Genomic DNA, 12500 nt, shown 5'->3' with positions numbered 1-12500 from the left:
ACATTTGACTATCATGGACTACCATAGCGTGACCATCATCACATCTGTGCCAGAGAGTACTAACGCTACCTCTATGGACTTTCCTCTCATGTAGCATAGCTCAAATGAGGATACCACTCCTACCTCTCTTCAAATAATCCCACATGTTTTCCACTTCTAAATCCCATGTTAACCCATTGATGCCTAAAGCACTTGCAAAAAAGGCTGCTGAATCCCTAAGCCCTTTTAAAGGAAAGATACCCTCAGCCTATTAAAAAAGAAATATCTCAGCCTCTGAAGCACATAAAAACATGCCACGAGTTGCATTTAAACACTAAGACCCTCATCTTGCATTAGAATGTGTTCATTCAACTCTAACATACCAAGATTTTTAATAAAATTGTGTTAAATGTCATGAGCCTGACTGTTGTGTCATGCAGCTCCAGGCGCAAGGGCCAATGTTGCACAATGCAACATCCAGCCTCAATTGGTTAAAATACTGGAGACAGAGCGTATTAAGAATGGCAAATGGGACACTTGCAGATGTTGGGACAGTTGGACTAATCAAGACTCTGACTGGAGTATAGTGGAGTGACCATCACCAAGGTTGTAGATAGGCCTATGTTCTGACTGCCAGGCCACAAACAATTGAATTCTACTGTTATAAACTTACCTTAGGAAAGATTTTGAGACATTCTGTGCAACCCCCTTAAGCGAATCACTTATCTAAGGGAAAATGAGCCCTCAGGGGTCCTACGTACTTAAGTGAGAAAAATGAGTGTCCTAGTGTTAGTTCTGGACAGGCCATGGTAGTCAAGAGCTGCTGCTTATTATCGGTCTCAGGTGTTCTAGATCAGCTAATCAACTCTCCTCCCTCCTCATTGGTCAGTTTCAAATGTGACGCCTTTTAAAATGTCTCTGCTTTGTTTCCAACTCTGGCTGCTCGCTTCTTCGTAACCCATCACCTCTCAAGCTCCACCTTGTCGTGTATGACATGGCATGGGCTACTCCTTGTCGTGTTGCTCTGCTCTGTTCAGGGGGGGAATTGTTTGATCTCCAAATTGTAAATGGGGAGAACATTCCCTATTCTGCTGCTGTCCCCTGAATCTCTCATTTCCATGGTGCTCATAGAAATCAGGGAGACTCCTCTGAACAGAGCCATACCGGCAAATCAAATGAATATATTCAATAAAGAAATTGCATTTTGAATTTCTTGTCTTGTGTTTCTTGACTGTAATGGTCCTGACAAAACTTAAGGTGTTGTGTCCTACCTCGTCCGTTGCAGGTGAGCAGTGGCGTGGGGTAGATGTAGGTGTGACAGAGGTGTGTGTGTGTGTGTGTGTGTGTGTGTGTGTGTGTGTGTGTGTGTGTGTGTGTGTGTGTGTGTGTGTGTGTGTGTGTGTGTGTGTGTGTGTGGTAAGGTACCTCGGCCGTTGCAGGTGAGCAGTGGCGTGGGGTAGATGTAGGTGTGGCAGAGACTGGTGGCGTCTTGCGGTTTGAAGATGTTCGGCGGCCTCGGGACTACTCCTCCCCCCGTCCCCGTCCCTCCCCCTCCTGTTGCCGGGGGATACGTCACCACGGAGCCCGTGTCCGGCGGCGGCGGCTCGCAAAGCAGGTCGGCCTTCAGCTTCTTCAGCTTGTGGCCGCGGATACTCTGCGGCTCGTCACACTTGGCGAAGTTGCCCAGCTGACGATTGGAGGGAACCTGCAGCGTGTGGTGGGATATTAATAATTAAGGTGAGAAAGTGGATCGCACCTCTTCTTTTTATTTTTTATTTTTTACATAGCAGCAGAAGTGTAGAAAAACGTTTCGGTTGTTATCTTCGTCAGTGTCTTGGGAATATTAATCATTAAAAACTAAAATATTAACCATGTGTGTGTGTGTGTGGTGGTGGTGGGGGAGGTTCAGCTTGTTGCCACGGAGATTGCGGCTCATCGCACTTGGCAAATTTGCCCAGCTGGCGATTGGAGGGTACGTGTGTGTGTGGGATATTAATAATTCAGACAGGCAAACATCGTTCGGTGAGGTCTGCAGAATTTATTACGATCAATCGGAGGAATCCTTGATCAGAAGGTAGTGTGTCTTGACCAGAAAGTCTAACAAGCAAGTCAAACACCCTGCCTTATATGCCCCGAATCCCAGCCTAAGCCAACCCTAAGGTTGCTGAGGCCCAGTGCCCATATGCTAATTCCCCCTTCTTCAGCTTGTGACCGCGGAGACTCTGCGGCTCGTCGCACTTGGCGAAGTTACCCAGCTGGCGATTGGAAGGCACCTGCAACGTATGTGTAAATGGAAATGGTAAAGGGACTGCATTTATATAGCACCTTTCCACTCCGTAGCCTCTTACTGCAGATGGGGTCTCCGGCGACCCTATTCACTTGCTGAAAATGCTTAACTACACCATAACAACATTGCTGTGGCATTACAGAGAGCCATAGTGCTGCGCTAAGGGGTTATAGCACTCAAAGTGCTTCACATTGTATGCCTCACATTCAGCGATTCACACAGCTCTCTACTACCCTGCCACCAGGAGCAACTTGGGGTTAAGTATCTTGCTCAAGAACACATCGAGGGAGACAAGCAGAGCGGGGCTCAAACCTGCAACCTTCTGGTTGCTGATCGGATCCCCTTTTTATTTTTATGTAGCATCACGTGTAATATTTATTTATTCTTTCTTTTTTTCTGATAGGAGTGTGTGGAATATGTTTGGCAAGCATTATTATTTTGGACGAATGTTCGATGCTGGGTAGAGGCAAGATGAAGAACTTTAATAACTGTCTATTTACATGTTACATGTTTCCTTGATTAGAATATGTGTGTGTCTGTCTGCTGTGCTGTTTTGGTGTTACATCCCACTCACATCTAAACAAAATTTCTGTCTGAAACGCTTATCTTATTGCAAAAGTTCAAAGGTCCATGCACAACTTCTAGGTGCTGGTAAACACAGGAGTGTTCAATACTTCAAAAGAAAGAATTTTACCGCACGTTTGACTTGTGCCTGAGCTAACCTGATGATGCACAGAGGCAAAACGCATTGTTCGTTCTGAACAAACAAGCAAAAAGTCAAACGTGTGCAATAAACTTCTTTCTTTTGAAGAAAGGCTTATCTTATTGTATCGTATCATATCGCATCGCATCGCATCGCAACATAATGTAGCGTAACGTATCTCACCTGCAGCGTGTGTGTGTGCGCGCGTGTGTGTGTTATTGTATCGTATCGTATCTTATCTTATCGTATCTCACCTGCAGCGTGTGTGTGTGTGTGTGTGTGTGTGTCTGTGTGTGTGTGCATGTGTGTGTGAGTCTTATCGTATCTTATCATATCGTATCTCACCTGCAGCGTGCGCACCAGGCCGTCCAGCTGGCAGTCGCACTGCCAGGGGTTGGCGTAGAGCCGCAGGTAGCGCAGCGACGGCAGCGAGATCAGCACCTCCTCGCTCAGCGAGCGCAGACGGTTGTGCTGCAGCAGCAGCGTGGTCAGCTGGGGGAGCCCCTCGAAGGCGTCGTCGTCGATGCGCGCGATGGTGTTCTGCTGCAGGTCCAGGCTGCGCAGCTGCTTCAGGTGAGACAGGGTGCCGGCGCGCAGCACCTGGAGCAGAGAGAGTGGAGAAGAAAGAGAGGTTAAAGGGGTATGCCACTATTTTGGGGCTTACTGTAGTACAGTTAAAATCGTTGGCCAGGGTTTATAAAGGTGGTAAAGTGTCTTGTTTAAAGACAAGTTAAAAGAGGGAGCATGTCGCTAAGCTAGTGAAAGTCAATGGATCACTGTAGCATGTAGCTACCGCCGGACTCGGACAAAAAAAATAGAATATCTGTCGGACTCGGGCTGGAAGCAAACAGATATTGTGAAAATTATAAGCAACCAGAGGAAACGTTTCAGTTCATGCAAAGGCAGTTTTTAAAAATAAGTAATTGAATATGCATAAATGAAAATGTTGTTAGGCTACTCGAAAGATTACAGTTTTTCTCGATTGCTTCCACACAATATCTGGTACTTAACACACACTTCTCGGAACATCTCACCCATTTCCCACCTTCCCTAACCAATGTCACTGAACACTAAGCACAATTTCTTCTTTACACTCATACTCAGGGCTGGACTGGGATCTGAAAAGGGCCCGGGCACTTTTTGACGCCTGAGGGCCCGACACCGAAGCCTATCGGTATTTATGACATCGTATATAATATAGCCTATTAAAAAGCTCACACGAAAAAATGCTTCATCACTACTCACAATAACCTTCTTGGGGAGATGGTCACAGTGTACCCTCATGTTCCCTTCATCCTGCTGAGTTTGAGGGTAGGAGATAGAGGGAGGTGGACAACTATCTATTTTCCTGATTATTTTCCTGGTCAGTGAATCTTAATATAAAAGTATTCATACCATTTCCCTGAAGCAAAAACTGAAAACAGGTCCTACAGACACAAACACCAACATTGATAAGCAAAGCCATATTTCACACACACACACACACACACACACACACACACACACACACACACACACACACACACACACACACACACACACACACACACACACACACACACACACACACACACACACACACACACACACACACAAAATTGACACCATAATAATAATAAAATGTAATAAAAATAATAATTTCCTAGATGTTTCAACTTCAAATTGCTCCAGTCCACAGATACTGTCAGTGAGCTCACTAAATGGCAACACCACCCCTCCCCTTTCCCAACGCACACCAAAACGGTTCTAGTTGTTGTCTTGGCATAAACTGTATGCAGCTTGACACTGATCAAAAGAGCCAAGGCTGTCATTATATCAGTGGGGTTTTTCTTCCCTACACTCGTCATTTTTTTCACCACAACAAAACCAAGTGACCGCTTATTATTATTGCTTAGTCTTCCAACAGAGGTTGATGACGTTCAATACGCCTACGCATTGAAGCGTCCAAACCGTGTCGCCTCAACCATCAAGATATTAAAACATCCGATCCAATGATTAAATGCTTTCCAGAACAAAACGTGTTTGCATGGATAAAAAAGCCAATCCGTGACCACCACAGGAAAATTCAACTTATGAAGGCCCAATAAAATACCACATTGCCAACAACAAAGTTAAGCTACATGAAGAAGGAGCGCGTAGGCGTAGTAGCAGCGTCAGCGATTCACAAACAGCACGGAAAGACGGCTTCTTTCTTCATCTACCATGCAAAGAGGCAGATAATGACGTGACATGCCATTAGGAAAAGATTGCAACGAATACATTCAGTTTAAAATCATAGTTGCAAAAGACACGACAAGCAATAGACTATAACAAGATATTTGTTGGATTTGAGAAAGTGAAAGTGGGTTTGCGCCGTAATTAACATGTAATACAAGACACATAGCACGGGTGGTTGTGACAGGCAGCTCACACACGTAAAGAGATATGGAAGATTTCTCGCGCAAAAATACAAAAAAGTTTAAGAAAATAAATCAATACATGTGTGACTAATTTGAGCGAGTGGAGAGGGACGACATCTTCAGTTTCAGGCAATAGACTACATGGGAAAAACGCCGAGGCGGTGAGCTAATCTGCCTGGCCAGCCAGGGTACGGTAGTTCTTGGGTAGAGGACATGTAACCCACATAGATTGCACCGGGTTATTTAATGTAGTTGTAGCATTTATCCCCCTGTCCACTAGAGGGTGCTGTGCTCCATATAAGCGGGTGCATTGCGCTGAGAAGTAGAGACGAGAACTGCATCTTTTTTCCCCTGAAGCTCAGAAAGATTCCCGTACAGAAGAAAGATAAATAATCATCTTAGTTTTGACACTACTGCGTTATTATTGCAGTAATCCTTTGTTTAACCTTTTCAAGAACACGTTTTTGTTAGAGTGCAACTTCTGAAGACCGTTTGTGTGTTATATCGTCGAATCTCCGGTGAGTGTGTGTTTCTGTTAAGACAGCCAGTGTATCAGGCATTGGTTGGCTCCTTTTTACTTCTGAGGGGGAACGAACTATTTTAACGGTCTACTTTTGTATTTAATGTTGTTTGTGATGTATGTAGAGCTATAAAACCAATCGGAGATATATTTGAACTGAATGTCATTGTTGTAAGACCGCCGTGTTAGTTTAGAACGGCGATTTCTTTTCTGATCTTTCTGATCACGTGCCCCCTGCGTGGACACTGGTGTGCGTGCGTGCTGTGGGATGATGCAGGGGCGTGTGCAGACAATGTTTAAGCTACGAGGTTACTCTATAGGGCTAATGTTTTCAGGCTTTATGCCATTGTACTGAAGTTTTGGATATATTATGATGTGTTATGCACATAAAGTAAGTTGCTATGGCTTACTGTTGATATTGTAATTTGGTTAACTGAATGTACATGTATTATGTTAACTAAGAGTTGCAAATGACATGCTACTGTCATTCTACTGAACCGGTACTGTACTGCACAGTTATTTCAGTACATGATTTATATAAGAGAAATGTTATTGAGTTTAAGTATTAATACTCTTCTGCCACGAGAGAGCGATACGGCGAGCCAACCCGAGGACTGTGACCAGTGTGTGTGCGTCTACCGTGAGCCTGTGCCCTGGACGCATCCTGCTCTGGAATTACAGATAAGATTACAGATATAAGGCCTTGTTTTGTTTTATTTTATTTTTCCTCTTTACAAAGTACGTACGAAGACTACATTTTTGCATTTTTCTACTTTTTTCCCTTTTTCCATTGAGGATTTAAAGGACACTTATTGAACTTTGAACTGAAACTTGGACATTGAAACTTGAACATTGGTATTGAAACTTGAACATTGGACACTGAAACTTTTGAGTTGAACATTTGTGGTTGAACTTTATTACATTGTGTATTACATTACATTTTGTTATTGACTGACTTTACGCGACTGACATTAAGGGGTATTTTTCTATTCCTATCTTTTCTTGTGTGTCATAATAAATATTCTCTTTTCTTCATTCAAGCCCGGGTCGTTGCCAACTCTCTCCTCATAGCCGAACTTAGTTCTGATCTCTAATCTGTTAAGTCAGAAGCGTTACAGACAGAAAGACTAGCTTCACTTCAACACAGCATCTCATGACAGCTCAAGGCAAATGGAAGATTTCTATGTGCTGGCGCAACATTACAAGACAAGTGCATGGGAATGTATCAAATGGGTATTGGGTACAAATAACCATGACTGATTTGATTAAGTCAGGATGACAATTTGGTCCGAGGTGATGAAAGGGATGGGAAATTACAAACGCCGAAGCGGCACATAGCTACACTAGCTGGGTGTGTTGAGGGGGCTAACCTGTCTCTCCCTGGGTCACATCTCTACTCGTACCTCCCCTGCTCGAACCATCTCCCCCGCACTGTTCGCCCGCCGCCGCCTCCTCCACCTCATTCTCACCACCTTGCACTCGTTGATGCACCGGCGGCCCTACTGTCCCAACCTGAGGTCGAGCTGTGTGATTCACCACACCTCCCACGGCCACACGAGAGCTACCGGTCCGGAGCTCGAGCTGGTGGTGCTTTTAGCTTTGAACAAGTCAGTGATTTTAGCACATTTTGTCCCGTCTTCTTTTAGTTTTAGTTTTCGCTTTTCATAGCCAGTCCTTTCTTTCTCCATATAGCGCCCTGTATCCTCCGCTCCACCACCAGAGTTTTTATTAACCGAATAGCCACCATCCAAGTCAACGAAACTTCGGATGATGATGCATTGCTGACAGACTAGTTGGGTCGAGCGAGGGAGGGCCTGCAGGGAGGGGCGGGCCTTTGAGAAGCAGTAGCCTACATTTCATTGGACTAGGCCAATGTACCTCAAGAGAAGCATCCAATGAGCCCTGGCGTGTCATTTTTTTTTACAGTCACAGACAAAAAAAATAATGTATATATATTTTTTTATTATTTCGGGCTCTCGAGGGCCCGAAAGACGCGAGGGCCCACCGGGCATTGCCCGGTATGCCAGATGGCCAGTCCAGCCCTGCCCATATTTCAGTTTTAAAACACACTCTTTTCAAACCACTACACACAATTATCTGGATTACACACAATTTTCATGAAGGAAATCCCTGGTTGTCGCATTGAACACACTGTCATTCAAAATACTAAAATCAACCACCATACTATGTTCACTTCCTCATCACATGGGCAAACTCTCTTCATACCGGTTTACAATCTGAAATCATCACCCCATAAGGACACACATTGCATGTGATATTGATGAAAACACGAGTGGATGCAGTGAGAAAACACATTTGTTTAGTTTTTGAACTCCAAAATATGTTATACAGGAGATCACTTTCATGTGGTTACCCAATATTTTACAATAAATTAGTGCAATTTTTTAAATGTCAGAAAAATATGTAAAATATACACACATCTGTGTACTCCAAGTCTAAAAACAATATTTCAGTATTTTACTACAGAAAAATACCCTCTTTAGTAAGTAGAACACTGAAGAAATTAAGTTTCTACTGTGTGTCAAGTTGAGTATAGAGTTTTACCTTGTGCATATTAGTGTTCAATGGTTCACATGAGAGTGTATTAAAATGACTGCTTGTGTGTGTCATTTGAGAACAAAATTACCTTTTTAGAAGAGAGTATTGTTTTGAGACAAGACGTGCAGGTAGTGAGGAGTTTTGCCCGTTGTGTGTGAGGTTTGGAGATTTGTGTGTAGAGTTTTGAGAATTCGAGAACTGATTCTACTAGACTAATGCTTGAACTGGCCTTGCCCCAGGGCAGACTCCTGACATGATGTTTAGTTTAGTTAGTTTGTGTGTGTGTACTCGTTATTTACTCTTTAATCAAAAAAAACAAAAAAACAAAAACTAACCCCTCTGCAACTGCACTTATTGTTCTGTATATCTCCTGTGCACATTGTATTTGCTTGTGATGTTGGCTTGAATATGTCCTCTTTTGAAAGTCGCTTTGGTTATAAAGCGTCTGCCAAATGCAATATAATGTAATAATGTAATGTAATGATTCCGAAAATTGTGTGTAAGCAATCGAGAAAAACTGTATTATTGACTGTATGCACGCGCCAGTTACCAGTGGCAACATTTGGACACTCACTCCGTGTCAGCCGAGTAGGGATGGCGTGTCAACTTGCTTTCTTAATAAACGCCAAATCAACAGTTGCCAGTGAAGGCTTGGTCTTTTGTTGTATTGTAGGCCATGTTTTAGTATGGCTTCGAGGCTTGAAGGTTGAACATAAAATGACGAAGTTTGTCACTGCATTACGTGCCAAGGATCACAGTCTCAGCATGGGCTAGCAAGGAGCATAATATGGATAACTAAGAAGGCGCACACGCTACGTGGAGTAAGGTAGGGGCGGAGAGGTTTCCTGTTACTATTTTGTCCGCTGTGACATGTCATGTCCTTCACGTAGGTTCTTAATTATTGTCACTTTTACTGTACAGTTGTAACTATGCACGTGCAACCTTTCCTGGTATTATACTGGCCGCATGGAGATCAGGGGAAATTGCATTCGAACAGCCGAACAGGCTACTGTTTTCCGGGGTTAACTTTTAGCCTATCCTTCTTAACGATAAGGCGGCAGCTTCACGCGGTTCGCAGGGATTTATTTGCACCAACAGTAACGTAACAAATGCTCCGGTAGCTGCGCTGACTGCATCCAAAACTTATTTGTTAGTTTTCGCCTTTCTTATCCTCTCACGCCCCTCCCATGCATTCGATCACTGCACCCAACATCTCTGGTTAGTCTAACCGAAAGAAACATAAGGTGCGCCGTCACGTGTGTGTGTGTGTGTTTATACTTACTATGCGTGTGTAACTAAATCAGACTACTGCAAAGTTCCTCATCCTAACGTATCTGTGTATTCCTGGCTATTTATCACATGCTATATTGAATATGGAGCCCACATAGAAAACCTTGCTTGCGCACATGGTTCTGTTGTTATGACAGTGGTCTCAGGCTTCGGACGGGCTCGGACACAAACATTTTAATTAGTCTCGGGCTCGGGTCAGATTCGAACACTTTTCTATCGGCTGAGGGCCGGGCTCGGACAGAAAAAAGCGGACCGAGCCACACTCTAGCGCGCAGCACCTGGACAGAGAGAGTGGAGAAGAGAGAGGTTCCGTTGGCCCAATGTTTATGGGTTCTGCTGTCGCAAGAAGATGGGGCCGTCAAACACAGTATGGCAACGCATGACATCTTTGTCATGAAAATCGTTAAATACTTGTGAAGACAATCATGCCCCCAAAATCCACCTCCATTAAAGGCAATAACCAAATTTCGGTCAATATCACTGCAGCATAAAATGGCAATCTAATAATTTTCACTTGATGGTGGCAAGATTTCCAGAAAATGTAAACCTCTTGTGTCAGAGAGTGAGAGAGAGAGAAAGAGACAGAGGTTCCGTTGGCCCATTGTTTCTGGGTTCTACTATTGCAAGGGGGGGGGGGGTGAATCCCCCTTTAGGCAGACCTAAGGACTGTTCTATTCATTCTAGGAGTATTATGACACGCCCCTATAGGCAGACTGGAACCTGTTCACGTTGCCCATAGCAACCTATTACATTGCGTAGCACCTGGAGCAGAGGGTTTCCCAAACTTTACCATGACGAAGCCAGTGGTGGACAAAGTAAAAGTAAAAGTACTTTTGTGGTGTAATTACAACAGTAGCACATGATATTACATAGCTGTTACAATGTTTACTCCATTTTACCCACCTATTGAGATAGACTTTGTTACTAAAAAACAATAAAAACCTTACAAGGACCCACCACAAACTCAACCCAACCTTTGCAGAATCAGCTTATCGTAAGACAACTACATTGGTCTACTTTTTACTTATATAAGTTACCTGTGTCGGAAAGAAACTGTGTTTCTTTTTTTACTTTTACTTTCACTTTGTCCACCACTGGGAGGAGCGGTTCCCAAACTTCACCATGCCGAAGCCCCCCCATATACCGGTATATTCCAGCCAAGGCCCCCTTGACATTGACTGTGTGCCACACAATTTTTTTTGTGCACCCGGTTTCACAACTCAATGAAGTTGGTGCATTCCTAAAACCATTCAAGTACTACAGAAACAATACATATACAAACATTGTAAAGAGGAAAATGATTCCACAGGGATTGTTTTGGCTTATTTTTGGCTAATAAGTCATTAATTTATGTAATTATTGAGTTTATTTTGCAATATTTTCCCTGCCAACCTGCCGCGGCCCCCATAGCTTCCCCTTGCCCCCCACTTTGAAAACCGCTGACCTGTAGCTTGTTGCGTGCCAGCAGCAGGTGATGGATGTCCGTGGGCCAGCCCTGCGGGATGGAGGTGAGCCCGCGGTCCTGGCAGTCCAGGTACTTCTCGCCGTTCTCCGTGTACTCCTTGCAGTCAGACGCCGCCATCGCACCGCCACTGGCGCCGACTTGCCGCTTGGCGACTTGTCGTGCTCTGGCCCTTCTTCCACGACCCTCGCCGCCACGGCCCTCGCCACCGCGGTCACCACGCCCCCTCCTGCTCTCGGCTCCGCCCAGAACCAGCAGGGCCAGCAGGAGGACTAGAGCCCGCCTCCCCATCTCCCAGCAACGGGGGGAGCAGAGGATTCTAAAACCCTTCAGAACTCTAGAACGCTGTGGAACTGTGGAACCCTTTGCAGAATTCTAGAATCCTGCAGGAGTCTGTGGTGGTTTTCCTCTCCTTGTACGCCTCTGGAATATTCAATCCTGAAGGGCGTTTTGGTGCTCCTCCTTCTCGTACTCCTGTGGAGCGTGGTCCTGGAGAACTGCTACTCCTGTCGTGCTGCTCTACAGCGCGTCTGAAAGGTCTCAGGCTGTGGTATTCCTCTGGAGGACACTTCAGGATGAATCTGGAGGCAGAGACAGGAAGATGAGGATAAATAATATGAATAAAATGCTGCCTTTATGAATATAGCCTACTGTACAGTAGACGCTCTGTGCACATGAACCAATCAGAGGGCCCCTTCTCTCACTGCTGAAAAGGCTCAACTACATCATAAACAACATTGCAATGACATTACCAAGAGCTTTAAGAGATTATGACTTCGTCACAATTTTGGTGAGGATTTTGGTGTCATAACATAGGCTCTGCGCAAAGAGGTTACGTAATATTCACAGTGAGCTATTTACAAAAAGGGGGTTATTTACATCACAGTAGAATAGAGGAAGAGGGAAGATAGATAGAGGGATGCAGAGAGTGAGAAAGAAGGAGGGGGACATCCAGTCTTTCATTTCAGTGTCTCGTGTCTGTACTTCTCTCCTCCCCATCCCTCCTCTCCATCCCTCCTTTCGTTCCCCCTTTTTTGTATACAATTTCTCTCTCTCTCTTTATTTTACCTTCATTTCTTTTCCTCTGCCAATCCCATTTGAGCGAGAAAGAAGGAGGGGGACGTCCATTCTCTCATTTCAGTGTCTCGTGTCTGTACTTCTCTCCTCCCCATCCCTCCTTTCATTTCCCTTGTTTTGTATACAATTTCTTTCTCTCTCTTTATTTTACTGAAGTTTCCTCTCCTCTGCTGAACCCCTCTCTCATCCCTGTGCATCTGTTCTATCCCTCTGTCCTCCTCTCC

At 44.5% G+C, this 12500-nt stretch overlaps 1 protein-coding gene across 1 annotated transcript in view; it reads right to left on the bottom strand.

Moving 5' to 3' along the window:
* lrrc17 (leucine rich repeat containing 17) overlaps window positions 1–12500 on the bottom strand; it is an 87895-nt gene that overhangs the window by 57734 nt on the left and 17661 nt on the right. Inside the window, exons 2-4 of the mRNA XM_063217518.1 lie at window positions 11182–11780; window positions 3315–3569; window positions 1405–1684 (exon numbers count right to left, since the gene is read on the bottom strand). Coding sequence (XP_063073588.1) covers window positions 1405–1684; window positions 3315–3569; window positions 11182–11490 — 844 coding nt within the window. The 5' untranslated portion in view covers window positions 11491–11780. The remainder of the gene's footprint in view (window positions 1–1404; window positions 1685–3314; window positions 3570–11181; window positions 11781–12500) is intronic.

This window comes from Engraulis encrasicolus, chromosome 15, assembly GCF_034702125.1.
Source record: "Engraulis encrasicolus isolate BLACKSEA-1 chromosome 15, IST_EnEncr_1.0, whole genome shotgun sequence".
Taxonomy (NCBI): Eukaryota; Metazoa; Chordata; class Actinopteri; order Clupeiformes; family Engraulidae; genus Engraulis; species Engraulis encrasicolus.
Note: the sequence above shows the minus strand (reverse complement) of the source record. Positions and strands in the feature narration are given on the sequence as shown.